Genomic DNA, 18,460 nt, shown 5'->3' with positions numbered 1-18,460 from the left:
TGGTGAAGGAGTACGGAGGCCTCTGCTACCCGGCCCACCTCCCCTTCGCTGCAGCACTTGTCTGCAGGGTGGTGACTCCAAGGGCGTAGGGGCCTGCACCCAAAGACAACCACACAGGGGCCAACTTTGCCCTTGGTTCCAGGTGGCTGAAAATAAGGTGGGCATTGCTGTGTAATTATGTCCATGGCCACCTGAGTCCACAGGTGACATTGGGGACCTCTTCCCATCCCTGGCACCATCTTTATGCCAGGGTTGTCTCCCCAAACCCCTCCCAGATCCTTCATTAGCACCCTCTGGAAGCCCTGCCTCTACTGGAGCATGTGACCTTGAAGGCTGCAGCAAGGATGACATCAGAGGTGTATGGGCTGCTGGACCTTAGCTCAAGCAGGAGTGGACTCCAACGGCACAGCAGAAGGGAGGCTGGCCCTGCTCCTCCATGTGCTTACCAATCACACTACAAGCTATTGTCCTTGCAAGACAGATTCCAGAAACAAACATTTTAATGCAGAAACACATGATCATTTACAAATGGATCACAGCAGGGCGGGGTCCATACCAGACCCCTTCAGGAACCATAAGGACTAGGATGATGCGGATACTGAGCTGGCAACCCCTTCAGTGTCTAGCTGTGCTCGGGCAACTGTGCTGGCCTCAAGATGCCTAGGTTCTGTCCCTTGCCTTCCACTGTTCATCCCAAATGGGAAGACCTCAGTTAAGTTCAGAATCGAAGGCAGAGATGGACAGATTCTTGGAAGGGAAAGAGGTGGAGGCTGCTGACTCTGGTACCTGCCCCCAACCCAAGACCATTCCCTCTCCTCTGCAGGAACCTAGCAGAAGCATAAGGAGGGGAGCTGGTGAAGGGGTGACTGGATGACATCTGGCTTGGAGAAGTCATCAGCCTCAGACGAGGCAGCTGCTGGCGGAGCCGTTAGGCCCAGCGGGGAGCTCTGCCCCCAAGATGACAAGCAGAGTTGTCTTACTGCTGGCTTGGAGCTCAGCACCTCTCACCTGGGGCATACATGGCTCAGTTAAAGGCTGGGCACCAGAGGTAGAAATGAGCCCTTCCCCTCCCCTACTAGGGAGAGTCCAGGACAAACAGGCAGCTCAAGCTCCAAGCAGGCTTGGGCTGAAAAATGGTGTGCTCTCACAGGGACAGTTCCCAGCTCTCTGCAGGCACTTCCTCTCCAAGCCTGGCAGGGTGAAGGGGACAATGCTGGGTCTCATCAGCCCCTCCAAACAGGAAAATGAGGTCTTCATTGGCATCCACTGGGGGGGGGGGGCTTTTCCATGGATGCCCACCTTCCTCAAGGGTGCCAACTCCAAGGCAGAAGGGTACCCTGGGGAGCAGGTCCAGCAGCAGAAGGACATGGAGGAACAGGAGGCTGGTCACTTTGGCATCTCCAAGGCCAACACCTGAGGCTTCACCTTAAAGTACTGGTTGAATCGGATCACTGCATACCTGCCAGGGACAGGCAAGGAAGTGGTTGAGCAGGGAGCCTTCAGCCTACTGAGGGCTGACTGCCTCTCAGCTCAAACCCGTTCAGGTCTGGGCAAGTCAACCCTTTGTTTTTTATTGTTTGTTTGTTTGTTTGTTTGGAGACTGGGTTTCTCTGTGTAACCCTGGTTGTCCTGTAACTCACTATGTAGACCAGGCTGGTCTCAAACTCAGAGATTCATTTGCCTCTGCCTCCCTAGTGCTGGGATTAAAGACTTGGGCTACCACCGTCTGGTGAGGGCAATTTTCACTATCATTTCTTTTCTTAAGTCAGGCTGTAGCAACCCTCCCCAGAATGTGTTTAAAGCATTTTGTTTTTATTATTGTATGGTGTTGATAAATGCCTATTGTTTCATAGTGGACCTCCAGAACATTTTATCTTTCAAAGTTAAAACTTAATTTTTGCCACTTTCTGGTCTCAGTCCAGTGACTGCTCTGCTGTGTCCCTGTGCGCATGACTCTGTCACCTCTCACAAATAGTCCTAAGGCATCTGTCTTTCTATGGCTGTCTCATTTCATCTAGTATAGTGTCCTCAAAGTTCTTGTGTAATGCATGGCCAAATTCTCTTCCTTTCAAAGCCAAAATGATACTGTGTTGTTCATTCAGGTGAGGACGCTCAGCTACTGGGTGTGCAAACACCACTGTGAGCCTGTACTTCTGTTCTTTGGGACATACATCCACAGAAGGATTGCTGGGTCATACAGGAGTTCTATTATTGTTGTTGTAATTGTTATTATATCTTGGTTTCTCGAGACAAGAGTCTTACTAAGCAGTCCGGCTCTGCTGGAACTCATTCTGTACACCAGGCTGGCCTCAAACTCAGAGATCCTCCTGCCTCTGCCTTCTGAGTTCTGGGATTAAAGGTATGCACCACCCAAGTTCTGTTTTTCAATGTTTGAAGGGAGGGACATTCTTCTCCAGAGTGGCTGGGCCAGTTTGCATTCCCAGCAATATACAAGGGTCTTCTCTCATCCTTATAAATGCTCTTGATTTTCTGCCTTTGCTGGTTTTATAACATACCCCAAGTATTCCCCAGGATCTGAGCCAGCATGGTGATACCCTTTTCTGAGGGTAGACTGGGGAAGAATGGGATTGATTCCCTGCCTGATTTAATGGACCCCCAAGCTGTCACAGAGTTTAGATATGGTCCCTAAGCCTCAGGAAGAGGTGGATTTAAGTGGTTATAGGAGGCAGTTGGGTCATATCTAAATTACCTGAGTGATCTGTGCAAGACCCTTGCGCACTGCAACACCTTGTTAATTTTTTTAAATATATTATTGTGTGAGTGTAGGGGTATGTGTGTCAGAGGACAGCTTTGGGATTCAGTTTTCTCCCACTAAAAAGTGGGTTCTAGGGATCAAACTCAGGTCACCAAGCTGGGCAACAAGTGCTTTTACCCACTGAGCCATTTCATCAGCCTTCCGTCCTTGTCAGGCTCTAGCCAGGAGGCACCAGCTGAGTGGGCCCTGAGTGGTGGTTCTCAACCTTCCTAATGCTCCAACCCTTCAATACAGTTCCTCATGCTGGGGTGACACCAACCAGAAAATTATTTTCATCGTTGCTTCATAACTAATGTTGCCACTGTTATGTATCGTAATGTAAGTATCTGGAGATCTGCCAAAGGGGTTGCAGCCACAGGCTGAGAAACAGTGATATGGAAAGCTTGTTAGAGGATGGGTGTAACTTCAATAGGCGTGTTGGCACTGTCCAGGCAGCCCCTGCTGGGGATGGGTCAGCTACACACTGGAAGGGCTCTGGCATTATGTTTTGACTGGCTTTGGTCATGTGGTAGCCAAGGCTCTCCCTTTTTTCTGCCCCACACCCATCTTCCCTAACTCCCCACACTCACCTGAGGAAGTCAAAGCTGATGGTAGAGTACTGGTTCTGTATGAGTGCCCAGAGTGCCCAGAAGAAATGGGATGCCTGCAAACAGGCCAGAGAGGGTCAGCCCTACCAGGCCACACTTGTGTCACAACCCTTAGCAAGAGAGACACAATCATCTTGGGTGTTTTGCTGAGTTAAACACTGGCCAGTTTGGGAAGAAGTGGAGGCTAGACACTGGACAGCACTTGGGGACAGGTAAGAAAAGGCTAGCAGAGCCGATTCTACCCAGAACCTAGCATCCAGGACAGCAGAAGGGGGGTGGGGGTGGGTCCAAGGACTTCAAGGTCTCCCAGTCTGCCTCACTCCACCCCAGGCTCAAAGAGTCAGAAAGCTACCAGTTACCCCTGAAAGCTACAACGCTCTGACTTTCCCAGGCATAGGGGCCGGGGTGCACCCTTAGGGCTTCTCCCATCCCACCCTTGGTCACACAGTTGCTACAGAGGGCCCCCTCCACTTTCCTTTCTGTGGCTTAGAAGGGGTGTTGGTGAGCAAGCTAGTATAGGGTTGTTTGCTTAAAAGCTAAGATTTGTTCTTAAGGTGCATCGAGGGAGGAAGAGGATCGTGTTTGGGCCAGTCTGAGCCAGAACAGCCAATCGATCACAGAAATGACAGGTTTTTTAAGCTCTGTTATGAATTATGAAGCCTGGAGTGGCTGGCTTGTCTTCTTGTGTGTTAGGAGTCCCCTAGGCACACACCAACGGACAGCTGGCATGAGCCGTTTTCCTGGGAGAGACAGTGTTCCCACTTGAATGCCATAACGCAGTGGCAGTGAGAAGAGGCACCTGGAAAGCAAGGCTGGGGTTGTGAGCTAGGGAGTGGCTACAAGGAGTGGCTTCCTGTATCATGAAATGCTCAGACTAGCTAGCAGAGACAACTGTTCAGCCAAACAGTTTTGCTGAGCAAGGAGGCTGAGGTCTTTCTTAGAAATACTCCTCTAGAGAGGTCAGCGCCTGGGCTGGCTGGCAGGGGCAGCAAGAACATTCAGGAGACATCTGAGATGGCTGTTTCCAGACCCTTTCTAGGGAGGGTACAGTCCTCAACTGGGCTGGCTAGTTTTACATTAACTTGACAGATGCCAGGGTCCTTTTGGAAGAGGGATTCTAAACCGAGAAAATACCTCCACCAGATTGGCCTGTAGGCAAGTCTGTAGGGCATTTTCATGACTGATTTGGAAGGCCCCATCCACTGAGGGTGATGCTACTCCCTAGGCTGCTGGTCCTGGATGGCAGGAGAGGGCAGGCTGAATAAGCCATGGAGACAAGTCAGGAAGCAGCACTCCTTCTAGCCTCTACATCAGTTCCTACATCTAGGATCCGGCCTTGAGTTCCTGCCCTGACTTCCCTGGATGATGAGCTTCAAGCTGCAGGGCAAAATAAACCCTTCCCTACCCCAGCTGAGGTCTGTGTTTCCTCGAAGCAATAGAAGTCCTAACTGAGAACAAGTGACCCTAGGCTCTGGGTGGGGGGCTGTGGTGGATCCAAACACTCACCAGAGCAAATTTGTTGACTTGTGCATAAAGCCGTTCCACCTCCCTGGGGGTTGCAGCTGTCCCTTTTTGTGCCTCGAGATAATAGTGCAGCCACTGCAGCTGGATCTCCCGAGATGGATAGCGGCTGTAATCAACCTCATTCACACCTAGGAGGCAGGTGAGACAGAAGTTGCTGGAATAGGTTTGAGCCCAGGAGTCCCCTACATTGAGCTGTGTGTGGGCTGGGCTGCACCGCCTGCCTAGGGCTGAGGAAAGAGGCTGGCTGAGTGGCAGTGCCACATACTGCCCTGCAAGTGGTGGGAATTCCAAGGCAGCATCACCATGTCTAACTCCCTAGAGAGCAGTGCTTCATAGAAGGCCTCAGGCTCGGCACCACCTGACCCCAACCAGCCCTTTCATCTCAGGGGCCTAATCCTGTCACCTTTCAGACAAGGAGCTGACGCAGCTAACCGCTGATGCTCACACTGGCATTTCCCAGGGAAGTGCTCCACCTCCACTGCTCCCCATGGCTGATGGCCCCTTTGTCCCCTTCCCTGTCCTCAGCCTGCTTTCCAGTTCCTGTAGGCATGTGCTCTGCACAGGAGAAACCACAAGAAAGAAGCATTTTATTTTAGGTGGGAGCAGAGCTGGGCCACCGTCTCCACGGTCTCACCTTTCCCTTCTTACACCCTTCCCCTGTGTTCCTTATACCCTCTAGAGAAACAGAGTTTCTGAGTTCCAAGTCTGTGGGTAGCAAAGAATCTCCCCTTGCTGAGGAGGCCCAGGACACACAGCTAGGCAGAGGCAGGGTTGGTTGGACCTGTACCTTCCTACTGCGCAGTCTGCTTGCAGGCTCCTAAAGGACACAGTCCATCCCCTTTGGAGGCTCAGCGCGCTGGATAAGGACTTATGCCTCTGCAGAGGCCTACCAGCAGCTGAGCACTGCCAGGCATGTGTCCTACAGGGCAGACCTCTGCTTCAGCTCATCACTGTTCAGCTGAGGCCCACCCTGCTCTGACTGTCCTAGAGAGCGGGGCCCACGGGGTGCAAGCAACTGCACAGGCCAGGTCCCCTAAGTTTCTAAAAGAGATGTAATTGGTCAGCCTGGGGTGGCCTGGGGTGGTTGGGGGAGCAGCCAAGGGATGGCTCCACGGTTGGTCAAGGCACCTCAACTCTCCTAAGCCCTAGAGGCCAGCCATGTCATCCTGACACGCCCATATACCAGCCTACAGATGGCCCTCCAACTGTGTCCAAGGCCATAGAGGAGTTGTCTCCATGGTCCCATCAAACTTTTTAACAAGCCTTCAAGCTGGAAAACACTGTCCTTCCATGGGAGGATCTAGATTACCATGCCTTTACAGTACAGCTGCCAAGTCTTGGGGAGGGAGAGAGACTCCCCCCCCCCCGCCCTCAGAAAACAAGGTCTCCATAGTCCTGGCTATATTGGAACTCACTACATAGACCAGGCTGGCTTCAAGCTCACAAAAGATCTGCCCGCCTTTCTCTGCCTCCTGAGCACTGGATTGAAGGCATGCACCACCACACCCAGCCTTTGTGTGTGCCACAGCTCAACGGTGTGACAAAGCATTACACCATCTCCATTTTGCAGCCTCAGAGGGCAGTGACCTCAATACCATACTAGGAACAACAAAGCCAGGATTAGAACTCAGGAAGTTGAGATGCAGAAACACTTTTAACTAGCTCTGCCTAAATGATCCACTTCAGGACAGCAGGAAAACACCTATTTACAGCATTTTTGGTGACATATCTGCATTCAGGGCCTTCATGGGCAATTATACAAGTTGTACTGGGCGTGAAGGGGTGCTAGCAAGTTTTTGGGGAAGGGCTTGACTTGAGAAGGGGTATTTCTCCTTTATTATTATTATTTTTTTTTTTTGCACTGGATATTGAATTCAGGGCCCTGTACATGCTAGGCAAGTGCTCTACCACTGAGATACATCCATAACTATCTTTAATTTTAAGATGGGAGTCTCACTAAGTTGCCCAGGTTGCTCTTGAACACACACTGTAGCCCAGAAAGTTCTTGATGGGATCCTCCTGCCTCAGCCTCCCAAGTAGCTAAGATTACTGGACCTCGATACTGAGCTCAGTATGGAAGGGGGTCTTTTCCTAATTCACAGTCAGGCTGAGTAGTCCCTAGGACACTACAGTGAATGCATTTTCCTCATTTGTACCAAACTGCCACACAGGCTGGAGGTCAGCTCTGGAGGGAGTCCCTTTCTGTGAGATATGTTGCTCGTTAAAAGCAGGCTGTGCCCACCTCCCATCAAGTCTAGGACCACCTGTGGTCCTCACCAGACTTTGCACCCATCATAAGGAGGCACTGAGGTCAGAGTAATCCCCCCTACCTGCAAACTCATTGAAATGGTTGCCAATGTCAAAAGCCTGGTAGTTGTACCCTGCATATTCATAGTCGATGAACCGTACATGGCCTGTGAGGAAGAGGAGAAGCATTGAGAACTGGTTCCAGATCTGGAAATGGGGCATAGTTAGACTTCCAGACCTCTACCGCACACCCTCTGATATCTGTCCACTTGCCCTCCCCATAGCTCCAGCCCCCTCCAGCTCAGTTGGGGCCTGAAGTTTCTCCATCTAAATGTACCTGTCCACAGCATAGCTAAGGATTAAAAACAAAGCAATTACTTCCTGCCCACCATGTCTGTGGGTCCAACATGGATTCAACTAACTATAGGCTGAAGTGGAGACTCGGTTCAGTGGTTAAGAGCACAGGCTACTCTTGCAAAGGACTTGAGGTTCAATTCCCAGCACCCACCATGTGGCTCACAGCCAACCATAGCAGTAAGTCCACGGGACACGACATCCTCTTTTGGCTTCTGTGGGCACTGTATGCATGTGGCACACAGGCATACATGTATGTAAAATAATCAAACACATAAAATACTAATTAAAAATTCATATGCACTAAACATGTACAGACTTCTGCCCTTTGTCATTCCTAAGACAACATGTTAACACCTATTTAGCTCATATTCCTACTGTATTTGGTATGGTAGGTAGCCAGGAGGTACTGTAGGGTGCTCTGTGGAGGTCAGAGGCAAATACTATTATTTCATGTGTTTCCAGGACAGGATTCTGGTTTCTCACACATGGGTACTCTCCCTGCCAAGCTCTACTCTGTATGTTGGCACACTCAGATGTCCCCAACCAATCTACGGTGTGTAATGAGGGATACCTGTATTTCTGGGGGTGGGGGTGTTCCATGCTCAGGAAGAGTGAGATGTAGGTAGTCTCTCCCTCTCTTATCTCTTCCCTACCCTCTCAAGTTTTTGTTGTTGTAGTTTGGGGTTTTTGTTTGTTTTGGTCTTTCAAAACAGGGTTTCTCTGTGTACCTTTGTCCTGGACTCACTTTGTAGACCAAACTGGCCTTGAATTCACAGAGGCCTGCCTTTGCCTCCCTGAGTGCTGCGCCAGCTACAACATGTTTTTCTAAGTGGGGCTTTTCTGCTCTCATTTCTTCTTCTTTCTCACAAATTAAGATCAACATAAGGCATACCATGTCCTCCATGAAAAAGGGAAAATGGCAAAGCCTTCTCCTGGGAGTCAGAGGGGCTTGAGGGGCTGTACCTTTGGCACTGTCATAGATGATATTCTTGCAGAGCAGATCATTGTGACAGAATACCACAGGAGAATCCAGTTGGGACAGGTGTTCCTTCAACCAGGCCAGCTCCTGTTCCAACACCTCCACCTTAGGGACATCTGCAGAAAGGCTGAACAGTGGCACAAATAAATAAATAAATAAATAAATAAATGAATGAATGAATGAATTTTTTAAAAATTGCAGGTTGAGGGAGGCCTGACTCAGAAAGACAAGCCCTAAACTCTAGCCGGATTATTCCTTTACAGGTCCTTTACTGTAAAGACCTCAGACAAAAGGCCAGCCCAGCCCCACTTATGTCCTGTCCTCCTGGTTCCCATGGTTACACCAAGAAGCAGATTAAAATCTGGTCATAAAAGTAGCTGGCAGAACATAAACGTCACTAACTAAATGGCATCCCTGCTACTTTGTGAAATGGACAGGGTGAGGAAGGAGGACTCAGGAGAAGATAGGAGAAGTGACAAGTGTCACAGGCCATGGCTCCAGGGGAAGAGAGAATGGGGCCCATGGGATTAATGGCGAGAAGCAGAACAGACCTGGCCCATGGTGCTGGGAACTTCCTAGGAGAGGCTGCGCTGCCCTAAGATGAGACTCCCCAATAACAGAACCCCAGGAGGGGCTGGAGAGATGGCAGCTAGGTGCCCCAGTGTGGCCCCTCATACCTCAGCAGCTGCCAATGTGCTAGAAGGCAAGCCCCTGTGCAGTGTCAGAGGAACAACGGCAACCCAACACACCCCATGTAAGGCCTGTTTTGCCACTCCCAGCAACTAATTCCTGTCACCTTGAGCTATGAGTGCTTCCTGTCCCTGTTCTTAGACCAGCTTAAAGGCTGAGCAAAAATTCAAGAGGCTACTTCCATCCACCCCCATGTCACACTGAAGTAGTGTTGTCTGCCAAGCATGTTGGGGAATGATCTATCATGGATCAATCAATACAGATGTTGGGTAAGAACACACTGTACTCAGGTGTTCTGAACTTTGGCCCTTTAGGTACACAGGTTTGTGTAAACCGAAAAAGCCAACAGAGCACAGACATTCAAAACTCAGAACTATCCATAAACAGGGGGTGCTGGGCCTGGACTCTGCTCCTGTTTCTCTGCCCAGGACAGCAAAGGTTCACAGGGGAAGACGACAATTGAGATGGGCTCTGGTTCATCTCCCTGCCGAACAGAACTGTCTAATTTGTCCCCATGTCCCTTGTAGAAAAGGAAAGCCAAAGCCAGAGGGGTCTTAGGTCTTCTGACACACCTGGGAAATGGAGGAAGAAAGGAAAGAAACCTCACCCCAGATGCCTCACAGCTTGGGTACACTCAGATCCAACAACTCAACCCACCTGGGGTCCCAGCCTACCATGTGTCCTCACACAGGGCTGTGTCCCCTTAGTCTGTTCCCTTGGTCTCTGAAAAGGCTTCGCTGAGCCAGGCAGCCCCAGGCTGAGGAGAGGGCCAAGCTGCATCCTCAGCCACACATGCGTCCTCCCTGAAATGCTACTTTAAGACTCCGCTCTTACACCAGGGCTATCTCAAGATAAGGCTGAGGAGGCTTCCTTTGGTTTGCCCAGGTCTCAGTCTGAAAATCATGCCTGTGACATCCGGAGGCCAACTCCCTGTCTCTGGCCTCAGCCTGACCCTACCCTGCCATGCCAAGGCCACTGCGAGAACAATCCAGGCCTATCTCCAAGCCCCTCCCCCTTTGACTGCAGAGTGTCCCTCCCTGAACATGTGGACCTCTGCCAGCTTTGCGGCCTTGATAGCACCAAACTCCTCCACCTCTGCAGGGCTGGCAGCAGGGAAGCCATCACTGCCACCCCAGAAACATTCTCACCTCAGAAACAGTGGAGGGATGAGGAGCTGGGGTCTCTGAGAGGCCTGGGACTCCTGTCTGGGGAGGGACTGCTGCTTGGCCATCTCCATTTAGTTATCACTGAAGGAGCAAAGGTTCTTTCTCCCCTACTGGACCAACTCTCATCTGCTCCAGTCTCCCGGCTTTCTGCCTTTGTCTTCTCATCAGCCCACCTACCAGTATCCTCTCATGATGTCCCTAAGGTAGTTGCCAGCCTACCCTGCCTCATGCAGGGCCACCAAGTCACTTTCCACAGCCTCTGACGTAGTCTATCCTCCACCCCACCTACATGCCAAGCTGGCCCAAGTAGTATTGCCCAAATGCATTTCATGCTTCATTGAGGGCCCCTGTAGTCCTGGGTCCAATGGGAGCCCTCCCTGAGTGGGACTAGTGAAGCACACTCAGCAAGCATTCTGTGGAGGACCTGGTTCTGCTAGCTTGGGTTTCCCAGTCCTAGAACCTGGCCCCAGTGTGTCTCCCCGCCTCAAGTGCACAACCAGCTTCTTTAGCAAAGCTGTTCTTATGCCCAATGGCCCTCTTCCTAAACCATAGTTCTGGCTTAGGCACCTTTATAACAGTGGGCATGGGTCACTCACTTATAATCCTAGCACTTGGGAGACTGCGGCAGTAGGATCATGAGTTCAAGGTAGGTTTGCCTGGGCTACATGAATTTGAGGTCAGTGTGGGCTACACAGTGAGACCCTGTCTCAAACAAACACCTTGGTTTCCTCATGCTTGCCATCCTGGCTCCTTAGTATGATACCCATGCCTTGTTCCCTCACCCTCCTCTTCCCCACTCCCACAGCCTCCGGCCGCATTCACCCACTTGGCAGCCTTGAGCAGACTGCCCCAGGCTGTCTCCTGAGCTGGAGTAGCCCCTCTCATCTTGCCCTGTCACTTCTGCCAAGATGACTTTTGCTGCCCTTTCCTACCCCTGCTTATGCATTACACACCCTGCCTTTTGTGCCAAGTACAGGCATGTTCTGTTTACCCAGCTGGCTCCTGATGAGCAGGGCGTGTTTCATAATCACCTTCATTTTTCTACCATTTTAATCCCAGTCAATCAATGTTTGTGAAATGAAGGCTTAAATAAGTCAGGGCTGTGAGGTAATGCCTGGAGTCCAAGATGCTCCATCTAGTTTCAATGGCTGTTCAGCATTGTCCTGGACTGGCAAAACAGTGCAAAGGGTCAGGGGACAGGCCCTTAGACAGGCTCAAAGAAGTTAAATCTTGATTTCCCAGAGACCAAAGGCATGACAAGAACAAAGGAAACTGGCCAACTCCTCACCAAGGGGCTCTCTCCTCCTGACAAGATCATCCACCAAAGCTACACAGGGACAGCAGGCAAAGGGAGCTGTAGTGTCTAGCCATGTGTGTGCACCAGGCCTGCACCCAGCAACAAGGAAGTCCCATCTCCGCCTGTCAGATAAAGGTGCTGGCTGAAGGGGCATGTCACAGTGTAGTCCTCAGAGACATGGCAGTCTTTGTCCCAGGGTCTGAACATGTCAGACAGAGGGCAGGCTTGTGCCAGCCTGGGTACTACAGCACAACCATTGGATATGAGAGTTCAGATAAAGTTGTGGGTGTGTGCAAGAGTTGACTAATGGGGTCAGAGTTAATGACGGCCATTCCAGAGGACAGAGTGAGACTCCTTTCTCTCAGACCTTCCTCACCACCCTCCTCCTTTAACACTTCAGCAGAGGTAGAGTTCAAACTGAAATGAGCTAGGAGATGTCTTTGAATGTCCAGCACGAAGAAATGATAAACATTTGAAGTGAAGACACCTGTTACCCTGATTGCACCATTGCACACTGTATATATAATTACCTGTCAATCAAGGACATTCTAACCCATTTTAAAAGGTGACGCTTGCTGGGTATGATAACACAAATCTTTAATCCCAGCTCTTGGGAAATAGAGGCAGGTAGATCTCTGTGAATCAAAACCAGCTTGGTCTACACAGTGAGTTCCAGGCCCAGGGGGCTACACTATCTCAAAAAAAAAAAGTTAATATTTAATCTTTGCAGGGTACCTGGATGGTCAGAGACCATGTGTTTGACTCTTTTTCCATGCTTTATTCTCCAACGTGTGTCAAGAGTTGGGCACCTGCAAACCAGCAAGCAAGGGGGGCTTTGGGAGACCCGGTTTTGCTTGAAAGTAGACTCAGAATGGGAGAAGCTTCTGTCCCTGGAAGGAGCTCTTCAAGAAGCAATAGGTGTGAGTAAGAACAAAACGGGGGACATGGTCCCCAAAGGTACACAGGCATATGAAGAGTCAGGCAGTCACCAGGGAATCTTGGCATCCCTAGAGTTTGCTGTCTGCTCTTAAATGACCCATTGACCTCAGCACCTCAGGTTCCCAGAGGCTCCACCCTCCTCTGGTTCCAAAGACAGAAGACAGTTCTTTAAGAGTTAAGTCCTGGGACGGGAGACTAAGGCCTCACCCTGACTGCCTGACAGGGGAACAGAGCTTCCTCTAGCAACCCTAGTCTTTCCTAAGAAAAATGGGAGTTGTCCTAATCTTGCTGCCTGACAGAGTCAGAGAACTCAAAGAAAAATAAGCACTAGTATGCAAAACTGATCTGTGTTGCTGAGATGCAGCCAATGGCCTCCCTCTGCCTGGACTGTGGCTCAGGATGGGTGCTCAGGAGAAACTCCTCCTCATGGGAACTGCATCCCTCAACCTCCTCTACAAGTGGGCTGGAGCCAAAAGTAAGGGGGAAGGGCAGAGACAGTGGCGGCTTTGAGCCCTCTCAACTCTCTGTACCTGGGACTGATCTCATCCTTGACCAGAGTGAAATAACGGTGCATCTTATGCCAGAGGGTGGGCTTAGGCAGGCTGCCATTGGCGTGGATGGTGTGAATCTTTGCCATTTCTAAGGCGATTAACCTATAACAGAAATGGGAGGAATAGAGAGTGTCAGTATTGAGCTCGTCCTCCCATTCAGCCCCATCTGACCAGAAAAGATCCAAAAGCTTCTGGGTGCTAGCCAGAAGCCCACATGTGGGGGCATGACAACAGCCCTTGGTCTCCCAAAGAAAGTCGCAGCAGAAGGCAGAAAAATGCAGTCAGACCTTCCATCGATTGCTCCTTTTCTAGTCGAGGGCTGAGCCAGAGAAAAACAGAGGAGCATTTGCTCCAGGCCAGTGGCTTCGCTCTCCCCAGGCTCCCCATAGCAGCCCCTGGGAATACAGGGGCAACCAGGCATAAGGGCAGTGCCCTTCCTCCCCTTACCCCTGGACTTTGCCCTGTCTTCCCAGGAGAGGCCCCTTTCTATGAAGAGATCAGTGGGTATTGAGGTAAGGAGGAAATGTTAGCCTCTTATCAGTCTAGCCAAGGTGGGAAAGCTGGCCTGGGGCAGCCCCTTCTGATTTCACAGAGAAGTGATACTGGTGGGCGGATACCAAGGACTCAAAACAAGCCAAATTCTCCTACAGACAACATCCAAGGTCCTGGGGTGGAATGAGCCAGCTGTCCTGGGGGAGGAGTGTATAGCTGGGAGCAAGTAGGGATGAGTAGAGGACTGGCTACTGAAGAGGGAAGGACCTTGATAAGAACTTAGCACCAAGGCCAGTGCCAAGGTCAGCATGGAGACTGGGGTCCCAGCTGGGCTCTGCCTGGCCTCCCTCTGCAGTCCACCCGTAGCTGCCTGCCAAGCGTCCAACACCCAAGCTTCTGAGCTTCCCTTGCCTCTGCCTGTTGTTTGAATAATAATCACTGGGAAGGACAACAAAGGGGCTGGTTGTTTGAAACCTTGTTACAGAGCTGTCCTAAGGATCCTCCTCTCCTTGCCAGGCCTGGGAAGAGATCAGCCACGCACTGCAGGGCAGGATAATGTCAGTTTCAGGCTCCTCCCTAAGCCTCCCACTTCCTCTAGGGTGGAGGGCCATCAGCAGCTGAGTAGGTACATGGAGGTCAGAGGTCCTGGGGTAGGTGAAAGCCCACTAAGGGTCTGGGAAAAGCAGACAGAGACCTGAGGCCCAGCCCCAATGTTTCTTCTGTAGGAAGATTCTGAACGGAGCTGTTCCTTGAATGTCAATAGAGCTGCTCTGTGAATAGCAATAGAAGTAACTTCAACACTCAGCATTTTCATGCTGCAGAGCTTCTGCACATCAGGCTGGGGGTGGGCTCAAGGGATGAGGGGGGGGTGCTTTCCTGCAGATACCCTGTCTTCATGACAAGAGGAGAAAATCTCCATCCTGGGAAAGTCACCAAGGAAAGGCCCACGTCCTACACCCACCCCAATATCTGGCTCTCCCCCAAACACCAACTTCTTATTATGGCACCTAAATCCGCCTTCAATCTTCCTGACAGTGGTAATTGTTTCCAGAAAGAGGATGAGTGATGGCATGAGGTTCAGAGAAGCGGAGGGAGACTAGGAGTGGTGGGGACTTGCCAGTAGTTGAGCTTATTCACACAAGACTAAGGGAGACCAGTAAAGGAGGGCAGGGGCTGATGTGCCCTGCTTTGATCCCACCTCTCCAGGTTGGGTGTGCTCAGACTGAATTCCAATGAACCCTGCATAGGTGGGCATGCCCTTCACCCCCTCTACCCAACACACAACTATAACACACAAGTCAAATTCAATGTCCGAGGACATTGAGGCAGCACAGGAGTGTGGAGGGCCAGCCATGTATGCAAAGAGAGCCAAGTGCACTTCCTTGGGCTGACTGGTGGGTGGGTAAGGATAAGCAGAAGAGGCTCAGCCTACCCTTCGGTAGGCATTACTGCCCTTAGTATGCAAGAAAAGTCTCCTACCTTTGGGGTTGGACACTGCAGATGCCAAGCAAAGCCCCTGCACTGCTGTCCCCAGCATTGGGAGTAAACCTTAGCCTGCCCAGACCTCACTATGATAGTTTGGTGGACTTCATCCACATGGCGCATGGCACTGGGGGAGCGGGAGGAGAGGGAAGACACTGCCTGATGGCCCTGCCCTGGCTCAGTTGGAGCAGAGAGGATGGTATACTGGGGGCTGTTTGGTTTCCCCTGTCGGGGCCTACAGTGGTATCCATGGGATATTTCCATACTATAAATGCAGTTCCTAAGTCCTAGTTACTGGGAATACTGGGAATAAGACCCAGGTATTGTGGGCTTTCTGCATGGAGGTCCCAGTGTATGCTAAACCTGGGTCTTTATTGTCAGAGAACCCAAAGGGCCCTCAGCTTAGAGGGAGGAGAGGCTATTCCTGCTAAAGTCAGGTTGACCCTGAACTCTGCAAAAGATGGGAGGGAAGCTGGGCAAGGTGATGCACACCTTTAATTCCAGCATTTGGGAGGCAGAGGCAGGTAGGTCTCTGAGCTTGAAGCCAGCCTGGCCTATATATCAATTTCCAGGAGAGCCAGTGCTATACCAAAAGACCCTATCTCCAGTAAAGGAAAGAAAGAGGGAGAGGTAGAAATCTTAAGTGCTGCACGGAGCGGGGTGAGTGCGCAGAGGCACGCGGATCTCTGTGAGTTTGAGGCCAGCCTGGTCTACAGTGTGAGTCCAGGACAGCCAAGGGTACACGAAGAAACCCTTGTTTTGAAAAACAAATGAAGAAGATGAAGAAAAGAAATCCTGTGTGCCTTCAGAATTTGGCTCAGATTTAATTCCCAGGGCTTCTGAATGTTTTCATATCAGACACAGAGTGGATAGAGGTTTGAGAAATGGGTGTGTGGGGGGGGTGCTGTTCTTTGCTACATTTTCCTGCAACTCATCCTTCTAGTGGACATCATCTAGGGCCATGGAATGCTGTGGCTTCTGAATAGAGTACATCAACAAGCATTTCAATCCTCACCCTCCTCACCTGAAGAGATGGGGCTCTCGGATATGCTCCGGTCCCAGGGCCACACCCTGCATGTACTCGTAGCACAGCCCATTCTGAAAGGTGCAGTAGAGTTTGGGGGCGCAGCCGTGTGCTCGCAGCATTTGGAAGTTCCTGACCTCATTTTCCCGGTCCACCAGCAACTCCGTCCGCTCCCCATACACCCGGACCAGCACGCAGTCCCGCATGTCCTCCTCCACATAGCAGGCCACTAGCTTGTTGGTGATGCCATCTTTGAAGCGCTAGCATGGGGAGAGGGCAGCCATGGGTAGGAGGGTGGGGTATGATCCCCTGGTCTCTTCCCAGAGCTTCAGTCAAAGCAGAATGTGCTCATTTGAATGCTGAACACAATCCCACACCAGCTAGCACTATGCCCTGCCTTGGAGTAAACTAAAACTGGGGGTGGGGTGGGGGCAGTGGCAGCCACATTGAGCCCAGGCACACTCAGCCTAGGACTGCCCCCAGGACATGGGGTTTGGCTGAGCGGGCGCGTCCATGCTAGGCATTAGGTAGAGGCCCTCCCCTCCTTTCTCCACTCCTGGTCCTGAAAGAACCCACCTCAGGACAAAATGTGGCCTTAAGGGCTGGAAGCTGCCCAAACATCCTGACCAACTGCCTTTCGCCAAGGCAGGCAAGGGGTTCTCAGCTGTATCTCCTGCTCCATCCAGTGGCAGAGGAACAAGGAGGGTACTGAGGTTGGCACTCATCCCAGGGCTGAGTCCTTGAGTCTCTGAATTCCACACCAGGAGAAACAGGAGACAACAGAAGTGAGAACAAAGACTCTGGGCAGACTGATGAGGAGGAAGAGACCAGGAAATAAAGTTTTATGGATGCTATGTGGGACTTTAGAGGCCACTTGCACCGATTCTGTGGGAGGAAGCAGGCCTAGTGAGAGCATAGATCAGCCCCTGCCACACTGCTGGATATCCCCTCAGGTCTGCTTGATGCCTTCACTGCCTGACTGGGTCGTCTGAAAAGGCTACCACACACAGCCCAGCTCTCCTCAGAGCTGTGCCTTCCCCTTTCAGAAGGCCTGGGACTCGGAGCCCTACCCCTTCTCAGGTTACCCAGGGTGTGGGCAGCTGGGTGGGTTTTTAAGAGAATGCAGGAGAGCTGGGGAGTAAGCCAGGGGCCACAGGGAGCAGCTCTGCCTACAGGTGTGTGGTGGTGGGAGAGAACAGATCCAGCTGAGGTGGGATGGCAATGGCGTGGGGAGGGGGGAAGGGACGGGATGGGGAGGGGTTACTCTGGGCCAGCCTGAGGCCATGGTGAAGGTCTCAGTACTTAACTGGAATTCCGAATTCCACAGGGCTGGCTCCTGGGGCTACAGGGAATGTTCAGGTCCCCGAGGCTTGGATCTCACGTTAGGGTGAAGGGACAACACAGGTGTAGGGGGGAGGTTTCCTTAAAAGTTCGTGCCTCCTGGGGCTTCAGAGTGGCTGGGTACGCACTTCTAGGCAACTAAGGGACAAGCACGCAGCGACAGGGGGTGGGGCCGCAGGCGCAGCATGCTGACAGTGGGCAGGTGAACCTCCGGCTGCACGCTTGGGAACCTCAGGATCAGGCGAGTAGGGAGGGTCAGGGAAGCCTGAGCCCAGCTTTGCATAGGTATCAAAAGAGACGGGAGAGTTAAACATAAACCTCGGTTCAAACCTGCGCCAACAGCCGCGCAACCCTGGGACCCTCACTCGGAAGGATGCACTGACGGGCGTCCACACAGCCCCGCTGCAGCCCAGGCAGGGCCCCATCCCCGGCCTCGCGCCCGCTCGGCTACCTTAGTCCGAACTTGTTCGGGCTTCCAGTGCGGCCGCAGCTCCCGGATGAGGCGCAGGGCACCGGGGAGGATGTCGTCCTGGTCCACCGCGACGCTGAAGCACGGGACGGCGGCCCTCGGGGGCCCTGGTGGCTCCCCGCAGCCGGCGCTGCCCGCCGCCTTTTCCTCCATGCCCCATGAGCACTGCGGGCAGGGCGCCTGCCTCCGCAGGTAAAAGGGCGAGCACCGCACTGAAGCTGAAGGGGGCACAGCCATTCCCAGCAGCCCCACCCCCTCGGAGCCGCCGCGCCCGCGTTAGCCCCTAAGGAGGGGGCCTGAGAGAGAGTGGGAGTGGTCGAGGAGGGGCCAGGGGAAGTCCATGACTCATGAGCGAGCTGCCTGCTCCGATCGCCGGCGCGCAGCCGGGCAACACATCTGGCCGGGGATCGCCGGGGTCCGCCGCGACAGTGACATCACGGGCCGCAGTAACGCCCCCCGCCCCGTCCCCGCCTCCGGCCGAGGGCTGCCCATCGTCTCCCGCTGCTGAGTCCGTGGCTACCTGGAGCTCTTGGGGGGGG

General features: G+C 52.2%; 1 protein-coding gene across 3 annotated transcripts; it reads right to left on the bottom strand.

Annotated features, from left to right (window-relative positions):
• Nucleotides 1-482: 482 nt before the first annotated feature.
• Nucleotides 483-18,445, bottom strand: Etnk2 (ethanolamine kinase 2). 3 transcript variants are annotated; one of them, XM_021633761.2, is made up of 8 exons: nucleotides 17,904-18,445; nucleotides 16,112-16,371; nucleotides 13,093-13,215; nucleotides 8,455-8,597; nucleotides 7,218-7,301; nucleotides 4,870-5,015; nucleotides 3,346-3,419; nucleotides 483-1,459 (listed from the first exon to the last, which is right to left on the bottom strand). In XM_021633761.2, the coding sequence occupies exons 1-8, from the start codon at nucleotides 18,156-18,158 to the stop codon at nucleotides 1,387-1,389; spliced, it is 1,158 nt and encodes a 385-aa protein (XP_021489436.1). In that variant the 5' UTR covers nucleotides 18,159-18,445; the 3' UTR covers nucleotides 483-1,386. The 3 variants fall into 3 exon arrangements, with proteins under 3 accessions (XP_021489436.1, XP_060220302.1, XP_060220303.1); XM_060364319.1 differs by lacking the exon at nucleotides 13,093-13,215 and having other exon boundaries at nucleotides 17,904-18,386; XM_060364320.1 differs by lacking the exon at nucleotides 16,112-16,371 and having other exon boundaries at nucleotides 17,904-18,035.
• Nucleotides 18,446-18,460: the final 15 nt, after the last annotated feature.

Source organism: Meriones unguiculatus, chromosome 11 (assembly GCF_030254825.1).
Source record: "Meriones unguiculatus strain TT.TT164.6M chromosome 11, Bangor_MerUng_6.1, whole genome shotgun sequence".
Taxonomy (NCBI): domain Eukaryota; kingdom Metazoa; phylum Chordata; class Mammalia; order Rodentia; family Muridae; genus Meriones; species Meriones unguiculatus.
This window is presented reverse-complemented; position numbering and strand designations above follow the sequence as displayed.